Here is a 22,556-nt window from a genome sequence, read left to right on the forward strand (position 1 = left end):
TTGCTTTCCTTTCCATTTATTGAAGTTATGTCTTTTCATTTTCAAGCTTTTTCATTTCTGGTAAGTTATGTCTTTTTATTTACAAGTCTTTTCATTTCTTGTTAGTTACAAGTCTTTCCATTTGTTTAAGACTTTTCATATGGCTTCCTAGGATGGTTATATATAGCCTTGAGATGTTTTGTTGTAAACACAATTTGAAGATTAATGAAAAGTGAGTTTTTCTCATTAGCTTGGTTGAGAGTTTATCTTCCCATATCTTGTGCAATTTCTTGTCTTTAGAATTTGCATGTTAGAATCATTCAAGCGGTGTTGATCATACCTCTTGTGGAGTGATTCCAATCACGAGTTTAGAAACGAGTTTACTCTACTCTTGATATTGATCATCAAGGTAATCTGTTCTTAAACTTTTCCTTGGGTTTATTCCGTACTTGTTTTTGGGATTGAGTTCTATAGGTCTTGTTCATTAGCAAGGTTCTTAGATCCAATTCTCAAGGGTTTCTTAACATGGTTGGGGCGGACATATTGGCCTAAATCTTTTCTGCATTGGCCTCGATCGCCCTTTGGTGCATTATGAAGCCTAGGAACTTTCTCGACCTCACGCTATGAACCAAGGAGCTCTCTTTGTTAGGCCTCATGGATCGATTACAAGAATGAGAGCTCGAAAACTTCAACAATCCTTACTACTTCATGTCCAGGCTTCCGTGAACTCGACACGACAATTAAAGGAAGATGTGCAACATGTTGGAACAATTCACTACAATTTGGTGGTAGTTATGCATTTCTAAGTGGTTTTAAGGCAAGTCAAAGTCTACTTGGTCAAGGTCAAAGTCAGCTCATTCAAGACAAATCAAAGACAACTCATTCAATTAAAAATCCAAGTGAAACACCCACATCCCTCATTATGGACGGGATTGCACTTATTTATGTTGGCTTTCCATTTTCTTAACCTTTTCATTTGCTTGTCTTCTCATTTATTTAAGTTGTGACTTTTCATTTACATGTCTTTTCATTTCTGGTAAGTTATGAGTCTTTTCATTTTCTTAAGATCTTTCATATGGCTTGCTAGGATGGCTATATATAGCCTTGAGATGTCTTGTTGTAAACACAATATGAAGTTTAATGAAAAGTGAGTTTTCTCATTAGCTTGGTTGAGAGTTTTATCTCCCATTTATTGTGTCTTTAGAAATTGCATGTTAGGATTATTCAAGCAATGTTGATCATACCTCATGTGGAGTGATTCGAATCATGAGTTTAGAAACGAGTTTTCTCTACTCTTGATATTGATCATCAAGGTAATTCGTTCATAAACTTTTCCTTAGGTTGATTCCACACTTGTTTTTAGGGTTTTTGAGATTGAGTTCTATGGGTCTTGTTCGTTAGTAAGGTTCTTAGATCCAACTCTCAAGGGTTTCTGAACATTTTTAGTTGGGTTCAGTCTCATGTCATGATGGCGCATGACCTGGAAAGCTTCGGAGAGTTCGTCCTTATGTTGTTCGGCTGTTCGACTCTTGACCAGCATTTTGTCAACGTACACCTCCATGTTTCTTCCAATCTGCTGGTCAAACATCTTAGTCACCATCCGTTGGTAGGTTGCTAAAGTGTTCTTCAATCTGAAGGGCATGACTTTGTAGCAGAACAGCCCTTGCTCTTTGATGAAGGATGTGTGCTCTTGATCCGCCGGGTGCATTTTGATCTGGTTGTACCTTGAGTAAGCATCCATAAACGTCAGCAGCTCGTGTCCCGCCGTGGCATCTACCACTGATCGATCTATGGCAGGGGAAAGCTATCCTTTGGGCAAGCCTTGTTCAAGTTGGACAACCCTGAAGTGGTGTATCACCGGCCTCCCAGGATGGTGTTGTAAGCCAGAGGACCATCGATCACCACGAACTCCTCGATTTGAGTGACTACTTTTCCTTCCCCCAAGTGAGGGGCGATTCGATGCTTCCTTCAGGATGAACTCGTTCACTAGAGAAGCTGACCAGCGGCAACACACACCTTTTGAGCTTACTGACATCCCATCCAAGTATGCGTAGCAATTCCAGAGGTAGGACGTTTGTCGAGCTCCCTCCGTCTACCAGCACCAGATGTGTCGGTGCGTGGTCGATCCCGATGACAACGAAAAGAGGGCGTCGTTGTGCTGCTGGAGCTAGGTGTTCGCTTCCTCGTCAGTAAAGGCAACTACTGGTCCAAATCGGCTGGTTTTACAATTAAGTCCTTTGGTGCTCCGAGTCTTCCCCTGGCTTTTCAGGCTAGGGTCTTTCTCTTTGTAACGCCCTTCGTTACTCAGGTTAGCTTGCCTCGAGTTCCGGGAAATTTTTATAACAAAATAGATTTTATTTATTTATTTATTTCATTTTATTTTATTTGATTCATCAGTTATCTTTATTTAATTTAAGTGTGGCATATCGGTTATTTTGTATTGCTACAGAATTAGTGGTGAGTTAGTCGCGTGTAGTTATTTATTAAATTATGGTTTAGTACGGATTCCGTTATGTGACACTTGTTTTGGGCCATTGGGCCAATTACGAAATTATATTATTGGCTTATTTTAACAAGGAGGGGTCGGGTAAGTGGGCCTTAAACAAAAGGAAAAGAACCCAAGCCCAAAGGAGTTAAAAGTTTAAAACAAATAACCCTAGCCCTTGTTCTTTTTCCTCTTATTCTTCCTCCCTTTCCCTCTCTTGTTGAAGCCGCCGGCCACCCCCACTCGGATTCTTCTTCTCCGGCGAGCAGCTCCGTTCAGGCGACGCGACGAACAGCGGCGGCATCGGAGCAGCAAGTGCGGTGTCGGGTCAGCAGCATGGCAGCAGCAGCGTCGAGCTCGGGCAGCAGCAGGCGGCGTCGGGCAGCAGCTGGCGCGGGCGCCGGGCAGCAGCAGGTGCGGCGGTGGTGCGTGGTGGCTGTTCGCAGTGTTTTCCCTCGATCCGACAAACTCCAACGACTTGAATAGCTTAGATCCGGGAAGCCCGGTAATTTTCTTTGACCCACCTTTGTTCGAAGTTAGATTTGGATTACCCACAGCTAAACGAAATCGATTTGGAATACCCACACCTAAGCAAAATTGTTTTGTAGTAATGGACATCAAATCGAAGCCGTTGGAGGTCGTTTTGGGCGTTTTTCGTTGCTGTAAAAAAACGTGGATAGCAGTGTTTTGGGTGGTGTCCGGCGATTATCTTCATCCGTTCGAGGCCCGATTTACGCTACCCACCCCTTTGCAAGCTAGATCTAATTTACCCACACCTACACGAAGTCGTTTTGCGGTAATGAGACCCTTTGAACCCTCTTAGAGTTGTTTTCGAAGGCTGAACAGTATATTTATATTGCTGTATTTTTCCTTTTTTTGTGCTTAGGTGTGAGTTCGACGCAAACTTAAAGACGTGGTTGTGTAAGTAGCACCAGGGGGCGAGTGCGTGCGTTATTTAGCGTTAACGGAATGGTTTTGATGCTGATTTTTAGCTAAAATAATTTAATTGTGCATGTAGGGATTGTTAGTTTTGATTTGTGAACTTCTAGTGATTTTGTTGCCGTCTTTCTATTATTGAACACTTATGAGGAAACATGCTTTCTATTCTTATTGTTGGAGGTGACTAGTAGATTCTGAATTGTTGTGGTTAAAAGTAACTGGCTCATGACGTTTTGCAAACATGTTGTAAATGAAATGCTCGCGTTGTTAAACTGATAATTAGTTTATATTGTTTTAGTTGTGAGCTGTTGGGTGGTGACTTGTTTATTACAAAGAAAAGCATGCTTGTGAACTGTGCAGTGAATTGGAATGTGGGAAATATACTTGTAGGTGGTCTTGGGAGGGCTAGTGGGAGTGGTGAAGGGTGAAGGGTGAAGGGACGGGTTGGCAGTCCGTTAAACTATGGGTGGTCTGAACTGAAAATGCATATAAATCGCTTGGAGGTTCAAAGCCTTGAGTAGTTGCCTTGGGAATAAATGACAAGGCCGAACGCCAAATTTCTGTAAATGAGTATTGGGGTCTTGGGGATAAATGTCAAGGACCAATACGCTGGGAAGTCATCGGTACCTTGGGGATAAACGGCAAGGACCGGTGCACAGTTCAGGCCTTGGGAATAAATGGCAAGGCCGAACATCAAGTTTCTGTAGAGGAGTATTGAGGCCTTGGGGATAAATGTCAAGGGCCAATGCGACTCGAGGAGTTAGGCTTGAACGACTAAAGTAGAGTGGTGCTTGCGAAGTAGTGGTGCTAGGCCTTGGGAATAAATGGCAAGGTCGAACATCAAGTACTGTAAAAGGAGGGGGAGGGGGGCGGTTGATAAGCGCCAAGGTTGCTCGGGTTTACAAAGCTAGAGGTCCTTCTAGGATCCTTGCAAACATTCACAAAAACGACTAACTTACCGAATGATTCCAACCAAGAGTAAGGTTAGAAGATGAATCACTCTTAGATCGGACTTAGAATCTACGATGGTCACTCCTAGATCCTAAGACGACTCACTCCAGAATTAGCTTGATCGAGACTAATCCAATGAATCGGTTTAACATCAAACCTAAAGCAAGATTTGAAAGAAGCAACACCAAAAGTGTTAAGGAACAAAAGTTCTTGAATTTCAATATGTTTTGATCTTAAGTTATCCATAACAAGAGCATTACAAGCCTTTAAATAGGCCAAATGGTCGTTCAACATAAGAACACCAAAAGTTTTTCAAAATACTAGTTAATGCAAATTGTAGAAAATAAGACATGCAAATTAAAACTTGATTGCACATCATTCTAGACACTTAAATGCGGATCAGAAAACGTAGTCATGCTTCAAATGGTCTTATCTATGTGCTGTAGGAGGCGCTTCACATTTGGATATGGTTTGACAACTTTTGACTTCACAAACTCCAAAGAGGTGCAATCTGCAAAGGCACCTGTTCACGAATCTGCACACTTTTTTGTCCTCCGTGCCATCTCTCAAAATAGACAACTTTTCCCGTGCCATCTTTGCTCCATTCTCTTCTTGACTCATTGAAGTAACATTATGAATAAATTCGGGCTCAAAACTCTTTGTTGGTTCTTGTGCATTAACAAGCTTTTGAAGGTGCAATGTGAAAGCCTCTTGAATCTTCCTTGCCTTTCTTGTAATAATTGCTCCTTTGATATATGTAATTGGTCACAAATGGATTCGTATCATCCCCCCTTTCTTTAAAAGGATTTGTCCTCAAATCAAGGTTTTCATTTCCTTCATCAAAACGAATCAAGTTAGTCCAATGATAAGCCTTAACAACTTGTTCCTTACCTTGTGAGTTGTATATTGGAGCTTGAAGATTTATGATTTTCTTCGTTGGACATGTCACTTCTTTCTTCTTGAAAATTTCTATGGCCCTTTCTTGTTTTCCTTCTTTGAGTTAACACCACTTTTTGACTTCCTTGAAGTGCAATCTTGAAGTCTTCATGTAATATAATTGCTCCAATATACAACTCACAAGGTAAGGAACAAGTTGTTAAGGCTTATCATTGGACTAACTTGATTCGTTTTGATGAAGGAAATGAAAACCTTGATTTGAGGACAAATCCTTTTAAAGAAAGGGGGGATGATACGAATCCATTTGTGACCAATTACATATATCAAAGGAGCAATTATTACAAGAAAGGCAAGGAAGATTCAAGAGGCTTTCACATTGCACCTTCAAAAGCTTGTTAATGCACAAGAACCAACAAAGAGTTTTGAGCCCAAATTTATTCATAATGTTACTTCAATGAGTCAAGAAGAGAATGGAGCAAAGATGGCACGGGAAAAGTTGTCTATTTTGAGAGATGGCACGGAGGACAAAAAAAGTGTGCAGATTCGTGAACAGGTGCCTTTGCTGATTGCACCTCTTTGGAGTTTGTGAAGTCAAAAGTTGTCAAACCATATCCAAATGTGAAGCGCCTCCTACAGCACATAGATAAGACCATTTGAAGCATGACTATGTTTTCTGATCCGCATTTAAGTGTCTAGAATGATGTGCAATCAAGTTTTAATTTGCATGTCTTATTTTCTACAATTTGCATTAAGTAGTATTTTGAAAAACTTTTGGTGTTCTTATGTTGAACGACCATTTGGCCTATTTAAAGGTTTGTAATGCTCTTGTTATGGAGAACTTAAGATTAAAACATATTGAAATTCAAGAACTTTTGTTCCTTAACACTTTTGGTGTTGCTTCTTTCAAATCTTGCTTTAGGTTTGATGTTAAACCGATTCATTGGATTAGTCTCGATCAAGCTAATTCTGGAGTGAGTCGTCTTAGGATCTAGGAGGGTCTATCGTAGATTCTAAGTCCGATCTAAGAGTGATTCAACTTCTAACCTTACTCTTGGTTGGAATCATTCGGTAAGTTAGTCGTTTTTGTGAATGTTTGCAAGGATCCTAGAAGGACCTCTAGCTTTGTAAACACGAGCAACCTTGGCGCTTATCAGTGGGACAAGGGCTAGTGAATCATATGGTTGTAGTCTTGGTAGTTCCGACGCATGGTTGTTGTATGTAAATGTCAAGTTATTGTTTTTTATCTCTCGCTGTCTATTTAATTGTCTTGCCATCGTTTTATTTTATATGCCGTGACTGTGAGCATGATTTTTGTGTTAGTTTGGAAGGGCTACTTACGGAGTACCTTATGTACTCACCCCCCTTTTTATCCTTATTTGTTTTCAGGTGTGAACAGGGCCGACCGTGGTGACGACGTGGAGGGGGCTTGACCGAGGAGGGATCACTAGTTGAGTTAGTGAGGATAGAGGGAAGGGTCGTTTGGTACGAGAGCGTTGGGATTTATTTTATTGCTAGGTGTGGACCCGAGGAGCGATTTTGTTTTCTTTAGAACTATTTTTTATGGATGTTATTGTTAAACGCGTCACTGTTGTCGTTGGAGTTTAGGTGTACGATTGTTTTATTTATTTAAGAATTTTAGCCACTGAGGCGAACATGAGATGTCTTTTTTTGAAATTGCCCACGGAGAGCGAAGTTTTGACAGTTTATAAAATTGATATTTTTGGTGGAACTATTGGAGTCGAAGCTTTATTTTATTTAAATTATTTCCCAGGGAGTTGGTTATCTCGTGTTTAGAGTTAAGGCTAGACAGGTGGATTACTTAGCATTACCTAGGATGGTATATAACATCTTGGGGTGTTATACTCTTATTGCTGGATCCCCTCCCGCCGGTCCTCTACTGATGGTGAGGATAGCTGGCGGATGGTCATCTTTCTTTGGAGACTTTAGCTGCACTTTGCGCCCGTTGTAGTTTCGTCTACGGCACCCAGGCTCTAAGCCTTCATCGACGAATTCATTTAGATATCCTCTTTGAACCAGGGAGTCAAACTGATTGTTGAGGTCTTTGCAATCGGCTGTGTCATGTCCGTGGTCTCGGTGGAATTTGCAATACTTACTCATGTCCTTCTTGGCGGCATTGCCCCTAGAGAGTTTCGTCCATTGCAACAGGTTGTCCACAAGGGTTCCATTGATTTGAGCAAGTATCTGGTGTATCAGTGTCAGATATTTTGTCCTAATACTCCTAGTTTGTGAAAAGTGAACATTAATACATGTGAGGTTATTCAGACAAGTGTTGAAAGTGAATTTTTGAAACTCTAAATCAAATAAACTTCAAACCCTTGACTATTATAATGAGTACTTGGACTTTATTTGGAGACATAAACTGGATCAAGTTCAAGTAAATAGCCTAAACAGTATAGTACATGGATCAAGTTGGGTACTTTTTCCTGGAGACACTATTGAATACGACCCGCTTTATGATTGATACAAATGTTGAAAAGTATCATAAACAAAGTGATCCTGTGATACGAATCCATTTATGACCAATTACATGTACCAAAGGAGCAATTACAAGAAGCAAAACAAGAAGATTCAAGAGGCTTTCACACTGTACCTTCAAAAGCTTGTTAATGCACAATAATCAACAAAGAGTTTTGAGCCCAAATTTGTTCATAATGTTACTTCAATGAGTCAAGAAGAGAATGGAGCAAAGATGGCACGAGAAAAGTTGTCTATTTTGAGAGATGACACGGAGGACAAAAAATGTGTGCATAATTGTGAACAGGTGCCTTGGCAGATTCCACCCCTTGGGAGTTTGTGAAGTCAAAGCTTGTCAAATGTCATCCAAATGTGAAGCGTCTCCTACAGCACATAGATAAGACCATTTGAAGCGTGACTACGTTTTCTGATCCGCATTTAAGTGTCTATGATGATGTGCAATCAAGTTTTAATTTGCATGTCTTATTTTCTACAATTTGCATTAAGTAGTATTTTGAAAAACTTTTGGTGTTCTTGTTGGACGACCATTTGGCCTATATAAAGGCTTGTAATGCTCTTGTTATGGAGAACTTAAGATTAAACATATTGAAATTCAAGAACTTTTGTTCCTTAACACTTTTGGTGTTGCTTCTTTCAAATCTTGCTTTAGGTTTGATGTTAAACCGATTCATTGGATTAGTCTCGATCAAGCTAATTCTGGAGTGAGTCGTCTTAGGATCTAGGAGTGACCATCGTAGATTCTAAGTCCGATCTAAGAGTGATTCATCTTCTAACCTTACTCTTGGTTGGAATGATTCGGTAAGTTAGTCGTTTTTGTGAATGTTTGCAAGGATCCTAGAAGGACCTCTAGCTTTGTAAACCCGAGCAACCTTGGCGCGTATCATTCTTAGGATCTAGGAGTGACCATCGTTGATTCTAAGTCCGATCTAAGAGTGATTCATTTTCTAACCTTACTCTTGGTTGGAATCATTCGGAAGTTAGTCGTTTTTGTGAATGTTTGCAAGGATCCTAGAAGGACCTCTAGCTTTGTAAACCCGAGCAACCTTGGCGCTTATCATTTGGTATCAGAGCATTTGTGACATCCTTTGGCTGGCTCTAGAGGTGAAATATCTTTACTTTATGTAATTTTATTTTTCTGTTATTTTCCTTTTTTGAAAGTAGTTTCTTACAAAGTGTAACAAGACATAAGTTGTCTTGAAATTCCTTTACTTTGCTCTCGGATCATTAGCAAAGAAAAAAAATTAGAAGCAAAAAAAAAAGGAAAAAAAAACAGAAGCAAAAGAAAGAAAAAAAAAACAGTAGCAAAAAGAAAGAAAAACAGTAGCAAAAAGAAAGAAAATTGTAGAAAAAAAAAGCATTCGAAGATCCGAGGCGCACGAAAAGTTCTTTTCATTATGTTGTGTTTTATTTAAACTATCAAGTTGTTTATCCTAAGATTGAGTTGTTGTAGCCTTAGTTTGTAAGAGTTGATCATTGAATTAGTTATATCAAGCTTTAAGCAAGATTGCACCAAAATTTAAGCCAACCCTTACATCTTTGACCTAGTACCAAAAGCCTACCCTTGAGTGATAAACACGAGTGTCCTTGAGTGAAATCTTGGTGAGAAGAGTGGTAAGGTCCTTATTATCATTATTATTGTTTCTAACAAAATGGCACAGGATGGAGTACCACAAGTACCGCAAGATCCTAACACGGTGATTCTTCAAGCAATTCAAGGAATGATGGAAATGATGATGGAAGATAGACAAGAAAGGAGAGTGCAACAACAAAGAGAATAACGAGCCTTACAAGAAGATGATGCGTTTGACCTTGCTGAACAAGAAAGACAAGTTGGAGTTCATTGAGACATTTCCTTATGTCATTAAGTATAACCAAGGTAAAGAGAATGTAGTTGCTGATGCTTTGTCTCGAAGGTAGGCTCTTTTTAACACTTTGAATGCTAAACTACTTGGATTTGAGCATATTAAAACCTTGTACCATGATGATCCTTCTTTTGGTTCTATTTTTGATTCTCTTGAAAATGGTATTGTTTTGGATGGGTACAACTTGTTTGATGGATTTCTTTTTAGGAAAGGTAAGTTGTGCATTCCAAATTGCTCTATTCGTGAATTGCTTGTTAAAGAAGCTCATGGAGGAGGATTAATGAGGCATTTTGGAGTAGCAAAAACATGTGACATGCTTTCTGAACATTTTTATTGGCCTACGATGAAACATGACGTTCATAAAGTTTGTGAGCATTGCATTTCATGTAGGCAAGCTAAATCTAGACTTAAACCGCATGGCTTATATTCTCCTTTGCCCGTTCCAATTGCTCCTTGGTTGGATATATCAATGGACTTTGTCTTAGGTTTACCAAGGACTAGGAAAGGTAGAGATAGTATATTTGTGGTTGTTGATAGATTTAGTAAAATGGCTCATTTTATTCCATGTCACAAACCTGATGATGCTAAATACATTGCAGATTTGTTCTTTAGAGAGATTGTTCGATTGCATGGCATTCCTTACAGCATTGTTAGTGATCGGGATGTAAAATTCTTGAGTCATTTTTGGCGTGTCTTATGGGGAAAGTTAGGTACTAAGCTAGTCTATTCTACTACATGTCACCCTCAAACGGTGGTTAATTTGAGGTAGTAAATAGGACATTGATTACTATGCTTAGGGCTGTTATTGATAAAAATATCAAATCTTGGGAGGATTGTTTGCCATTTGTTGAATTTGCTTACAATAGGGCTGTCCATAGTACTACTAAGTGCACTCCTTTTGAAATTGTTTATGACTTTAATCCTATAACACCTCTTGATTTGCTACCTATGCCACCTACTGAATTTGTGAATTTTGATGCTAATGCTAAGGTTGAATACGTTCATAAGCTACACAAGGAGGTCAAGGAGAGGATTGAGAAGCAAAATGCCAAAGCTTGTCAAATTCAGATTGCACCCCTTGGGAGTTTGTGAAGTCAAAGCTTGTCAAATGTCATCCAAATGTGAAGCGTCTCCTACAGCACATAGATAAGACCATTTGAAGCGTGACTACGTTTTCTGATCCGAATTTAAGTGTCTAGAATGATGTGCAATCAAGTTTTAATTTGCATGTCTTATTTTCTACAATTTGCATTAAGTAGTATTTTGAAAAACTTTTGGTGTTCTTATGTTGAACGACCATTTGGCCTATTTAAAGGCTTGTAATGCTCTTGTTATGGAGAACTTAAGATTAAACATATTGAAATTCAAGAACTTTTGTTCCTTAACACTTTTGGTTTTGCTTCTTTCAAATCTTGCTTTAGGTTTGATGTTAAACCGATTCATTGGATTAGTCTCGATCAAGCTAATTCTGGAGTGAGTCGTCTTAGGATCTAGGAGTGACCATCGTAGATTCTAAGTCAGATCTAAGAGTGATTCATTTTCTAACCTTACTCTTGGTTGGAATGATTCGGTAAGTTAGTCGTTTTTGTGAATGTTTGCAAGGATCCTAGAAGGACCACTAGCTTTGTAAACCTAAGCAACATTGGCGCTTATCATCCTGATTAGTTTATGTAGGAACATGTGAGCGGGGGTGTTCTACACAATGAGATTGTGTAAGACTAACCTTGAAATAATCTGTTAAGAAACCCTTGAGAGTTGGATCTAAGAACCTTGCTAACGAACAAGACCCATAGAACTCAATCCCAAAAACCCCGAAAACAAGTATGGAATCAACCCAAGGAAAAGTTTTAGAACGGATTACCTTGATGATCAATATCAAGAGTAGAGAAAACTTGTTTCTAAACTCGTGATTCGAATCACTCCACAAGAGGTATGATCAACACCGCTTGAATGATCCTAACATGCAAATTCTAAAGACACAAGAAATTGGACAAGAAATGGGAGATAAAGCTCTCAACCAAGCTAATGAGAAAACTCACTTTTCATTAAACTTCAAATTGTGTTACAACAAGACATCTCAAGGCTATATATAGCCATCCTAGCAAGCCATATGAAAAGTCTTGAGCAAATGAAAAGACTTGTAACTTACAAGAAATGAAAAGACTTGTAAATGAAAAGACATAACTTACGAGAAATGAAAAGACAAGCAAATGAAAAGGTTAAGAACATGGAAAGCCAACCAAAATAATTGCAATTCCGTCCATAATGAGGGATGTGAGTGTTTGACTTGGTTTTTGAATTGAATGAGTTGACTTTGACTTGTCTTGATGGAGTTGACTTTGACCTTGACCAAGTGGACTTTAACTTGCCATAAAAACACTTAAAAATGCATAACTTGCACCAAATTGATCAAGAACGCTTGGACACGAAGTAGCAAAGCTTGTTGAAGTTTCCTAGCTCTCGATCTTGTAATCGGTCAATGAGGCATAACAACGGTAGCTCCTTGGTTCATATCATAATCACTGTTATGTATTAACATCGTTTAAGGATAACACTGATTAATTTCGTTTATCGATGACCTAGATAACTTGATCTAAATCCTAAGCCGTCTATGAACTCTTATTTTTTCAGGATTCTCCCTTGATTTGCATAGGTGAGAGTAATCTCATCAGCATTGCTCAATTGGGTACTCGGAGCCTCTCATTCGAGAAGCATGCGATATGCGGTTTTAGGTTCTCGCCTAGCTTCTACTTGATTGAGGAGAGATGAGCTTCCATTCGCTTGTTGGTACAGGAGTAATGGAACTGGTCTATGAACTTGCTCGCTAGGTCCTGGTAGCTCCCAACCGAGTACGGAGGCAGATCCTGGAACCATTACCGAGTGGGTCCAATGAGCGTTCCGGAGAAACCCCTGCATTGTTCGGCGTTATTGTACCTCGCCTACGGCATCATGTTACGATGTGGCGTGGTCCACGGGGTCTGTCGATCCGTCATACTTGTCTAACCGGGGGCCCTTGAACACCTTCGGCAGATCTACTGCTAACATGCTTGCTATGAAGGGTTCTTGGGCGATCTTGGAGGGTTCGTATTATGAGGTGTGGCCGACGCCCCCAGTTTCGCGTTCGTTTTTACTCGATTAAAGATCTCTTCTTTGACCCAATCTAGATCTTCTCAGACAAGTCCGGTTCGGGACTCGCTTGGCCTACTTGACGTTTCAGTACTTGTCTCCGAATCCAAGTGAGGGACTGTCAGACCATGTCGGAATCGGCTTCTGGTAAGCTTATCCCGGAGGTCTCTCAATACTTTGGAATCCCTAAGGATGCTGAGGGGTCGCCATCTCCGGCCATCCCCTACATCGGGGCCCAAGGGTCCCCTTCAGTGATTCCTCCTTCGGTCGCGCTCCCATTCGGGAGGGGAAAGGTATGTCGGGTTCGATCGCTAAGGATTATATCGATGAGCTGTCCCACCTGGGCGGTCATTTGGGCATGGGCCGCTCTCATTTCGCTACGGAACCCAAAGCTTTCCGGTTGGGATGCCCCACCTTTCTGTTGCCCAAGTGTCCCATCGGATGGAGTGGGCTGACAGTGTCCCGTATCCCTTTCGCCTTCTGATGAGCTGGGGGAGTTGGGCTAGGCTTATCTATGGCATTGTCACGTCGACGGGGTTCTTGAAAACGTCGTTCCCATAGACAGTGGCAACTGTTGACGGCGAATTTTTGTTAAGGGCCACGTGGTCTCTGGACGAGTAGTTCAGAGATGAATCCACCGGACCTGAAACCAAAAACCCTCGACATCGGTGTGGTGTCACGCCTAATATACTCCAACTCCCAAGTGAGTTATCAGAGTAAAGATAGGAATAAGACACCAGAGAGTTCAATGACAGGTTTTTTACTTACTTGGTGTGGAGGATCGTCCTTCCTTTTATAGCCTAAGAGGGCCGACCGAGAAGGACGAAGGTTGGAAATGGCAGAGACGTCGTGCGCTGTACGGTTGGACAGAGAGCAGCACATCCTGATACGAATCCATTTGTGACCAATTACATATATCAAAGGAGCAATTATTACAAGAAAGGCAAGGAAGATTCAAGAGGCTTTCACATTGCACCTTCAAAAGCTTGTTAATGCACAAGAACCAACAAAGAGTTTTGAGCCCAAATTTATTCATAATGTTACTTCAATGAGTCAAGAAGAGAATGGAGCAAAGATGGCACGGGAAAAGTTGTCTATTTTGAGAGATGGCACGGAGGACAAAAAAAGTGTGCAGATTCGTGAACAGGTGCCTTTGCAGATTGCACCTCTTTGGAGTTTGTGAAGTCAAAAGTTGTGAAACCATATTCAAATGTGAAGCGCCTCCTACAGCACATAGATAAGACCATTTGAAGCATGACTACGTTTTCTGATCCGCATTTAAGTGTCTAGAATGATGTGCAATCAAGTTTTAATTTGCATGTCTTATTTTCTACAATTTGCATTAAGTAGTATTTTGAAAAACTTTTGGTGTTCTTATGTTGAACGACCATTTGGCCTATTTAAAGGCTTGTAATGCTCTTGTTATGGAGAACTGAAGATTAAAACATATTGAAATTCAAGAACTTTTGTTCCTTAACACTTTTGGTGTTGCTTCTTTCAAATCTTGCTTTAGGTTTGATGTTAAACCGATTCATTGGATTAGTCTCGATCAAGCTAATTCTGGAGTGAGTCGTCTTAGGATCTAGGAGTGACCATCGTAGATTATAAGTCCGATCTAAGAGTGATTCATCTTCTAACCTTACTCTTGGTTGGAATCATTCGGTAAGTTAGTCGTTTTTGTGAATGTTTGCAAGGATCCTAGAAGGACCTCTAGCTTTGTAAACCCGAGCAACCTTGGCGCTTATCATTTGGTATCAGAGCGTTGGTCGACATCCTTTGGCCGGTTCTAGAGGTGAAATATCTTTACTTTATTTAATTTTATTTTTCTGTTATTTTCCTTTTTCGAAAGTAGTTTCTTACAAAGTGTAACAAGACATAACTTGTCTTGAAATTCTTGTATTTTGCTCTCGGATCATTAGCAAAGAAAAAAAAAATTAGAAGCAAAAGAAAAAAAAAAGGAAAAAAAAACAGAAGCAAAAGAAAGAAAAAACAGTAGCAAAAAGAAACAAAAACAGTAGCAAAAAGAAAGAAAACCGTAGAAAAAAAAAAGCATTCGAAGATCCGAGGCACACGAAAGGTTCTTTTCATTATGTTGTGTTTTGTTTAAATTATCAAGTTGTTTATCCTAAGATTGAGTTTCTGTAGTCTTAGTTTGTGAGAGTTGATCATTGAATTAGTTATATCAAGCTTTAAGCAAGATTGCACCAAAATTTAAGCCAACCCTTACATCTTTGACCTAGTACCAAAAGCCTACCCTTGAGTGATGAACACGAGTGTCCTTGAGTGAAATCTTGGTGAGAAGAGTGGTAAGGTCCTTATTATCATTATTATTGTTTCTAACAAAATGGCACAGGATGGAGTACCACAAGTACCGCAAGATCCTAACATGGTGATTCTTCAAGCAATTCAAGGAATGATGGAAATGATGAGGGAAGATAGGCAGGAAAGAAGGGTGCAACAACGAAGAGAAGAACGAGTCTTACAGGAAGATGAAGGTATGTTTGACTTCGATGTACAAAAAGAACAAGTTGGGAGTAGAGGAAGGAATAACTTTGCCAACATTATGCAACCGAGGAGATGGGAAAGAGTAAATGAAAAGAGAGATGGTGGAGCTAAACTCAAAATTCCACCATTTAGTGGAACGGCGGACCCCGATGCTTACTTGCGATGGGAAAGGAAGATAGAACGTGTATTTCATTGCTCTACATATAGTGAAAATAAGAAGATGAGACTTGTCATTGCCGAATTCATTAATCATGCTAATGAATGGTATCAACATCTCAAATCCGAGAAAAGAAGGAAAGATGAGGATCAAATAGAAACTTGGGAAAAACTCAAAGAAGCCATGAGAATGAGGTATGCTCCCAAACATTATAAAAATGATTTGAAAACTAAACTGCAAGCTTTGAGGCAGGGAACAAAAAGTGTTGATGAGTATTATCAAGAGATGGTGATTTTAATGGAAAAAGCACACATTCGAGAAGAAGAGGAAGAAACCATTTCTAGATTCCTTGGAGGTTTGAATCTGGAAATTGTTCATCATATTGATAGAAATCCACCACCTTACTTGGAAGATATGTATCACCATGCTATCAAAATTGAACATCAATTGAGGAAAGAAGAGGAGCATTCCAAATGGAATGAATTCATGCAACCAAAAGGGAAGTTTGGTGCTGTCAAAAGAGTGAAGGCCGAGAGCTCCAATGCCAAAAACAATGAAGTTCCGAAGGAGGTAAGGGAGAAGACTAATTCTCTTACATGTTGGAAGTGCAAAGGGTTTGGACACATGAGCAAAGAATGTGTCAATAAAGAAGTCATGGTGATAAGAAATGGTGTTGTTGATTCAAATGATGCTTGTGAGAAATATGATGCAAAATTTGAGGAAGATTCTAAAGCACATGTTGATGAATTTATTGAACAAGATCGCAAAGATTCTGATTTTGATAAAAGTGAGTTCAAAGAAAAGAGAGAAAGAGAAGAGTTAAGAGAAAGGAATTCAAAGGAGAAAGAAGAGGAAAATAGCAAGATCCAATCCATTTGTCAATATAAGTCAAATCTTATAGCATTGTTGCATAAGGACCCTTACTATGAAGCTCACATATTTTATCCTAGTCTTTCTACTTTTCTAAGATTTTTGCAGGAAGTTCCAACTTTTCAATTCAAGCATGATCGAATACAAGAAACAAAGGAAGCTATAAAGGAGCCAAGAAGAGTTATCCTATCATCTTCTCATGATCTTGAGATTGTCTTACAAGGTAAGTATAAAATATATCTTGATTTTAAAGATACTAACTTGCTTCCTTATTGTGTAGGTAACCATGGACATAAGAAACCTAAGGTGAAAGGCATTGTGGAAAACTACTTATCCAAGAATTTGTATAAAGAATTCCATGGTCGAGAAAGCAGAATGTTATGTTGGAGAATGCAAATGCAAAGTACCAAGTGGAGGAAAAATAAATCCGAGCACAATTTCAACAAACCAAGTGATTGGGTTTGGAAGCACTTTTGGAAGGAACGAAGAATTTGTCAAAGTCCAAACATAAGAAGACTAAGAAGGATGATATTACATGAAGACTTCAAGATTGCACTTCAAGGAAGTCAAAAAGTGCTATTAACTCAAAGAACGCAAACAAGAAAGGGCCATAGAAATTTTCAAGAAGAAAGAAGTGACATGTCCAACGAAGAAACTCATAAATCTTCAAGCTCCAATATACAACTCACAAGGTAAGGAACAAGTTGTTAAGGCTTATCATTGGACTAACTTGATTCGTTTTGATGAAGGAAATGAAAACCTTGATTTGAGGACAAATCCTTTTAAAGAAAGGGGGGATGATACGAATCCATTTGTGACCAATTACATATATCAAAGGAGCAATTATTACAAGAAAGGCAAGGAAGATTCAAGAGGCTTTCACATTGCACCTTCAAAAGCTTGTTAATGCACAAGAACCAACAAAGAGTTTTGAGCCCAAATTTATTCATAATGTTACTTCAATGAGTCAAGAAGAGAATGGAGCAAAGATGGCACGGGAAAAGTTGTCTATTTTGAGAGATGGCACGGAGGACAAAAAAAGTGTGCAGATTCGTGAACAGGTGCCTTTGCAGATTGCACCTCTTTGGAGTTTGTGAAGTCAAAAGTTGTGAAACCATATTCAAATGTGAAGCGCCTCCTACAGCACATAGATAAGACCATTTGAAGCATGACTACGTTTTCTGATCCGCATTTAAGTGTCTAGAATGATGTGCAATCAAGTTTTAATTTGCATGTCTTATTTTCTACAATTTGCATTAAGTAGTATTTTGAAAAACTTTTGGTGTTCTTATGTTGAACGACCATTTGGCCTATTTAAAGGCTTGTAATGCTCTTGTTATGGAGAACTGAAGATTAAAACATATTGAAATTCAAGAACTTTTGTTCCTTAACACTTTTGGTGTTGCTTCTTTCAAATCTTGCTTTAGGTTTGATGTTAAACCGATTCATTGGATTAGTCTCGATCAAGCTAATTCTGGAGTGAGTCGTCTTAGGATCTAGGAGTGACCATCGTAGATTCTAAGTCCGATCTAAGAGTGATTCATCTTCTAACCTTACTCTTGGTTGGAATCATTCGGTAAGTTAGTCGTTTTTGTGAATGTTTGCAAGGATCCTAGAAGGACCTCTAGCTTTGTAAACCCGAGCAACCTTGGCGCTTATCACATCCCCGACAGTGCAGAGTAACCGCGCTGCCTGCATCCTCTGAGCATGCCGCCAATGGCGTTGGATGCGCCCATCGTGCCGACAGCACACGTCGCCAGCTGTGGATATGTACGAGGTGTAATCGTTTATGGTGTTTGTCCTGTCGTGAGTGGACACGCCTTCTGCTCGACGACGTCCTCACTGAGAATCGGTTCTCAACGGGCCCACGCTCGTGGAGGAGCGAACACGTGTCCTAATCAGAAACTACCCATAACAACTATAATGTTCAGTTGTAGCATAAAACAAGGTCGAATCCACAAGGTAGGATTGAACTTCTAGATAGCAAAATAGAATATCAAAAGAATTTAAAACAAAAACAAATAATGTGATGTGAATTTTTTGACAGATAGAAATACTAAAATTGTAAAAAGGCAAAAGGGACATGAATATTATAAAATCACATGTTGGAGCATGCAAATACATAGAGACACACTAAGGAAAAAGAGAAACGACTAAGATCGGGGGGAATCACTATAGATACTCTCGTTCACTCCCAACTAATGCTCTAGCAAAGCTTACAAATTGAATGTCAAACAATCATGGCTCTCTTTCGAGATACCCAAAAATGCTCAGTTGTAGAACTAACAAGCTTAAAGCACGATAGGGTGAGCCTCATCTTTGAGTACTCACCAGCCTACTCCTTCAAATAGAGATCTAACACAAATAGAGTTTATCATTCATAATTTAAAAAAAAAAATCACAAGTCATAAGGGAGCTAACAAACTAAAAATGATGGCCAAACACATTCAGTAAAATGGAAATATTAAATCATATCTATTAAATTAGAAATGTAAGAAGATAAAACATTACTGTTCAAGAGCTACAACAAGAGACTCGAAGTGAGGTTTAGTTCATGAAATAAAGAAAGAAAATGATGGGTAAAAGAGAGAGATGACCCATTAGGTAGACAAGCTTCAGTGGTGGCGCAAAACCCTCGACTTAGTGATGATGATGAAAGGTCCAGCTCCCCCTCGTCAACTTCTTCCTCAAAATGGGTGAATAAGGTTTTGTATTATTTTTCCAAGAATGATTCTGACACGACCCACACCAAAACACCTACTAGTCCTAGAACGAGTCTCGCCGACCACAGACCTCAACTAGCTACGAGTCCACGGTCAACTTTCTTTCTTAAGTTTGACTTGAACTTTAACTAACAAGCTTTTAATGGATGCACAATAAATCAATAATCTCAACAGAACAACCATTCTTACATCCATTCTAAACATTTCTTTCTATCAAAAGGTGCAGATAAAATTTCTTACAGACCAACGAAAATTTAGAATATCATGCAACTCTTGAACTATTCTGTATGGTAGACACTGAACTACTATCTCCTTGAAACTCAGAAAGTCAGAAACTCAGGTACAACCTGGGGGGGGGGGGGGGGAACAAATGATAAATAGTAAGCTAGAAAGCTAAGTGAGAAAATATTCTCGTAAAACTTCTTACATAAACGATTGAAATTTCAGTTCTTTATACAAACTTCATAAAACTGAAGTAGCAACATTCTCATTTAAATTTCACAAAACTTTAGCAACTAAAAACTCAGTAAACTTTCTCAAGATCAAACTTGTAACAACAATTTCTTTCATGGCAAACTCAAAAGACAACGCTCCCAAGTCCAAGATTTGGACCAGGATTTGGAATCCGGATTTGGCCCTAATCGCCCTGGCATTCTCCTGCTCCCCTGCGACCTAGTTACGCCAACTTCTCAACTTGCTCTAAAACACATTATAAAACATATAAAACATTCTTCTTTCAAACATAAAACAGATAGGTAAAACTGAACACCACACAAGTATCCATATTCTATTATGGTCTACTAGCATAGAGTATTCTCAATACACACAACAGAATAATTCTCTCAACGCGCGGAGTCAAATGGTCCCAAAGACCTTCTATTTCTAGGTATACTATAGAAACACATTCTTATAGGATATGGGTAATCACCTTGATACAATAACATGGTGGTTTGAAATTTTCTTTCAGCATAAAATTCTCATTCTCATAAACTATTCTAAAATTAGTTTCTTCTTATTTCTAATAACTTTTCTAGTTTTCTTAAATCATTTCTAAAATCTTTCTTTCTAAATACACTTCATGAAATTCTAAAATCATTTTCCTAAATCTCTTTCCAAATAACATTTCAAACATTTCTCTAAAATCGTAAACATTTATAAATTCTCGTAAACATTTCTAAATTCTCAAACAAAGACATTTTATTTCATTTTCAGCAGAAACGCTAAAACATGCATAATATATATAATTTCTCAGAAATTCTGCAATACAATATAATAGGAAACGTTTAATAAAGTAATCACTCACAAATCCTTTAAACTCGGTTGTCCTCTGCTCCAATTTCTGCCCGACCTGAGATATCGATCCAAAACCAATTTAATTCACTTAATTCCAAATCTAAATTCAACATATTTTTTTTTGCAAAGGTAAATAAAATATATAAAACAAGAAAAGCATAAGGAGGATCTCACAGCCCGAGATCAAGGCAACAAAACAAAAAAAGGGAAAGAGAACAATAGAAATCACGAAAATAAGTCCCAAGCAGAGACAAGCATGAGCTCAAAGCTCCGACAACAACTCCCTGACCAAGTAGTGCAACGAAAATACACCTCAGCTTTAATGACCCTAAGGAGCACAGACGACGAGCGACCCTAACCACCATGAATACGAAGGTTCTGCTCTCTCCAAAGGAGAGAGACGGTCGAAGTCCAAGCTAACCGCCATACATGCCACCGAACAGACGACCCAGCACTAACATGACAAATCCAAGAAAGCTCTGTAGACCAATATGAAAACTGATGAGACGAACCTGCCCACGAAATCATACCAGCCCAAACCGCTCTACTATAAGGGCAATAAAAAAACAGATGATCCCTAGACTTCAAACCAGCACAAAAAACACAAGTAGCAGGCACCAACGCATTCCACTAGCGAAGACGATCACGCGTAGATAGGCGATCACGAATTGCCAACCAAGAAATAAACGAATGTTTAGGGATATTCCCACCAAACCATAACAAGGAAAAATAAGGAACTAGGGGACGACGAGGACGAAGAATCCCCTAAGCACTAGAGACCGAAAAAAGGCCAAACATCGAGGAGTCCAAACAAGGCGATCCTCCTGACCAACCACGGCTCGTATCGACATCACCTTCGGGAGAAGCTCAATAAGATCCATCGAAACACGAGGCCACCGCCAGGAACCGTGAGGGAGCAAAAAGTCAGCAACCTTAGCCATAGAAGAGCTAGTAGCATCATAGATGATCCTATCCCCACACTTCGGGTGAATCGGACCCCCCGGCAACCAGGGATCGTGCCACACAAAACAAAGCCGACCATCCCCAAGAACAGTACGCACCAGAGGATGGAGTGAATCCCGGACACCCAGAATATCCCGCCAACACCAGGAAAACCGAGGCGAAGGCCAGACAGTCCAAATACAAAAACCCCGTAAAGCATAAGCCTCCACCCAAGCGACCCACAACGATCCAGCACGCGTGAGAAGAAGCCAGAGCAGCTTCGTAATAACAACACAATTCCACGAGGCCAAGTGGCGAACACCCAGCCCCCCCTCCCTAACAGGAAGACAGACCTCAGACCAAGCCACCTTCTCCCAGGGGACCCACCCTCACAACCCTTCCACAAAAACGAGCGAAGAAGACGCTCCACCTCATGCACCACCCGGGCCGGAAGAACAAAAACACTGGCCCAGTAAACCTGAAAACTCTGAAGCACCAAGCGAATGAGCTGCAAACAACCGGCAAAAGAAAGCACACGAGCCGACCAACTCCGAATACGACACTAATCTTCTCCAACAAAGGCTTACAATCTCGAAAAGACAACCGACGAGAAAGGAGCGGAACGCCAAGATACCGCACCGGGAGAGTTGCCACCGAAAACCCCAAAAAAGAAGCCAACCCCTGCACCTCCTCAAGAGGAAGATCGGCCCCAAAAAAAGAGCTCTTACGAGTATTAGCAACAAGACCCGACAACGCCTCAAACTCCACCAAAGAATCCCGAAAAAAGGAAAGAGAACCAACATCCCCATGCAAAAAAATCACTAAGTCATCAGCAAAACACAGGTGAGTCAAACAAATCCGATCACACTTCGGATGATATCGAAACCCCGCCGGAGGGCGATTAAGCATACGCGACAACACTTCCATGGCCATAACAAAAAGATAAAGGGAAAGAGGATCCCCTTGACGGAGCCCACAACGACCAGGAAAATAACCCTCAGGCGAACCATTAAGAGAAATGGAGAACAGAGGAGAAAATTCAACGTATTCTTATTTCCAAACATACGACCGATTCTCTTTCTTCATTAAAAACCCATCTTTTTCTATCTCATATGATCTTACAAGTGGGGCACAAAAAATCCTATTCAATTTCATCTTTCCTTTCAACTTCACACATTTTTATCTATCTTTTAATCACAATTTCTCTCTCTCTACAACAACAACAAACCTCATCCCCTTCTTCTTCAACCTACTACCATTCTCTGTTTTTCTTTTTTTTTTTCCCTTTTCTTTCTCTCTTTCTCTACCCTTTCTTCTTCCCTTTTCCTTGC

General features: G+C 39.7%; 1 protein-coding gene and 1 long non-coding RNA gene across 2 annotated transcripts; one reads left to right on the forward strand and one right to left on the reverse strand.

Moving 5' to 3' along the window:
* Positions 1-2,671: 2,671 nt before the first annotated feature.
* Positions 2,672-6,836, forward strand: LOC148210836 (uncharacterized). The gene is made up of 4 exons (XR_015791870.1): positions 2,672-2,969; positions 3,073-3,260; positions 3,351-3,385; positions 6,638-6,836. It is a non-coding gene; the product is annotated as an uncharacterized LOC148210836 (long non-coding RNA).
* Positions 6,837-21,020: 14,184 nt separating this feature from the next.
* On the reverse strand, positions 21,021-22,152 carry LOC148210837 (uncharacterized). Its single transcript, XM_088125212.1, has 2 exons — positions 21,656-22,152; positions 21,021-21,561 (listed from the first exon to the last, which is right to left on the reverse strand). Exons 1-2 carry the CDS (start codon positions 22,150-22,152, stop codon positions 21,021-21,023), a joined length of 1,038 nt encoding a protein of 345 aa, XP_087981338.1.
* Between the last annotated feature and the right edge of the window lie 404 nt (positions 22,153-22,556).

The sequence above is a fragment of the Momordica charantia genome, assembly GCF_013281855.1.
Source record: "Momordica charantia cultivar OHB3-1 chromosome 6 unlocalized genomic scaffold, Mcharantia_2.0 BLBB01000006.1, whole genome shotgun sequence".
Lineage (NCBI taxonomy): Eukaryota > Viridiplantae > Streptophyta > Magnoliopsida > Cucurbitales > Cucurbitaceae > Momordica > Momordica charantia.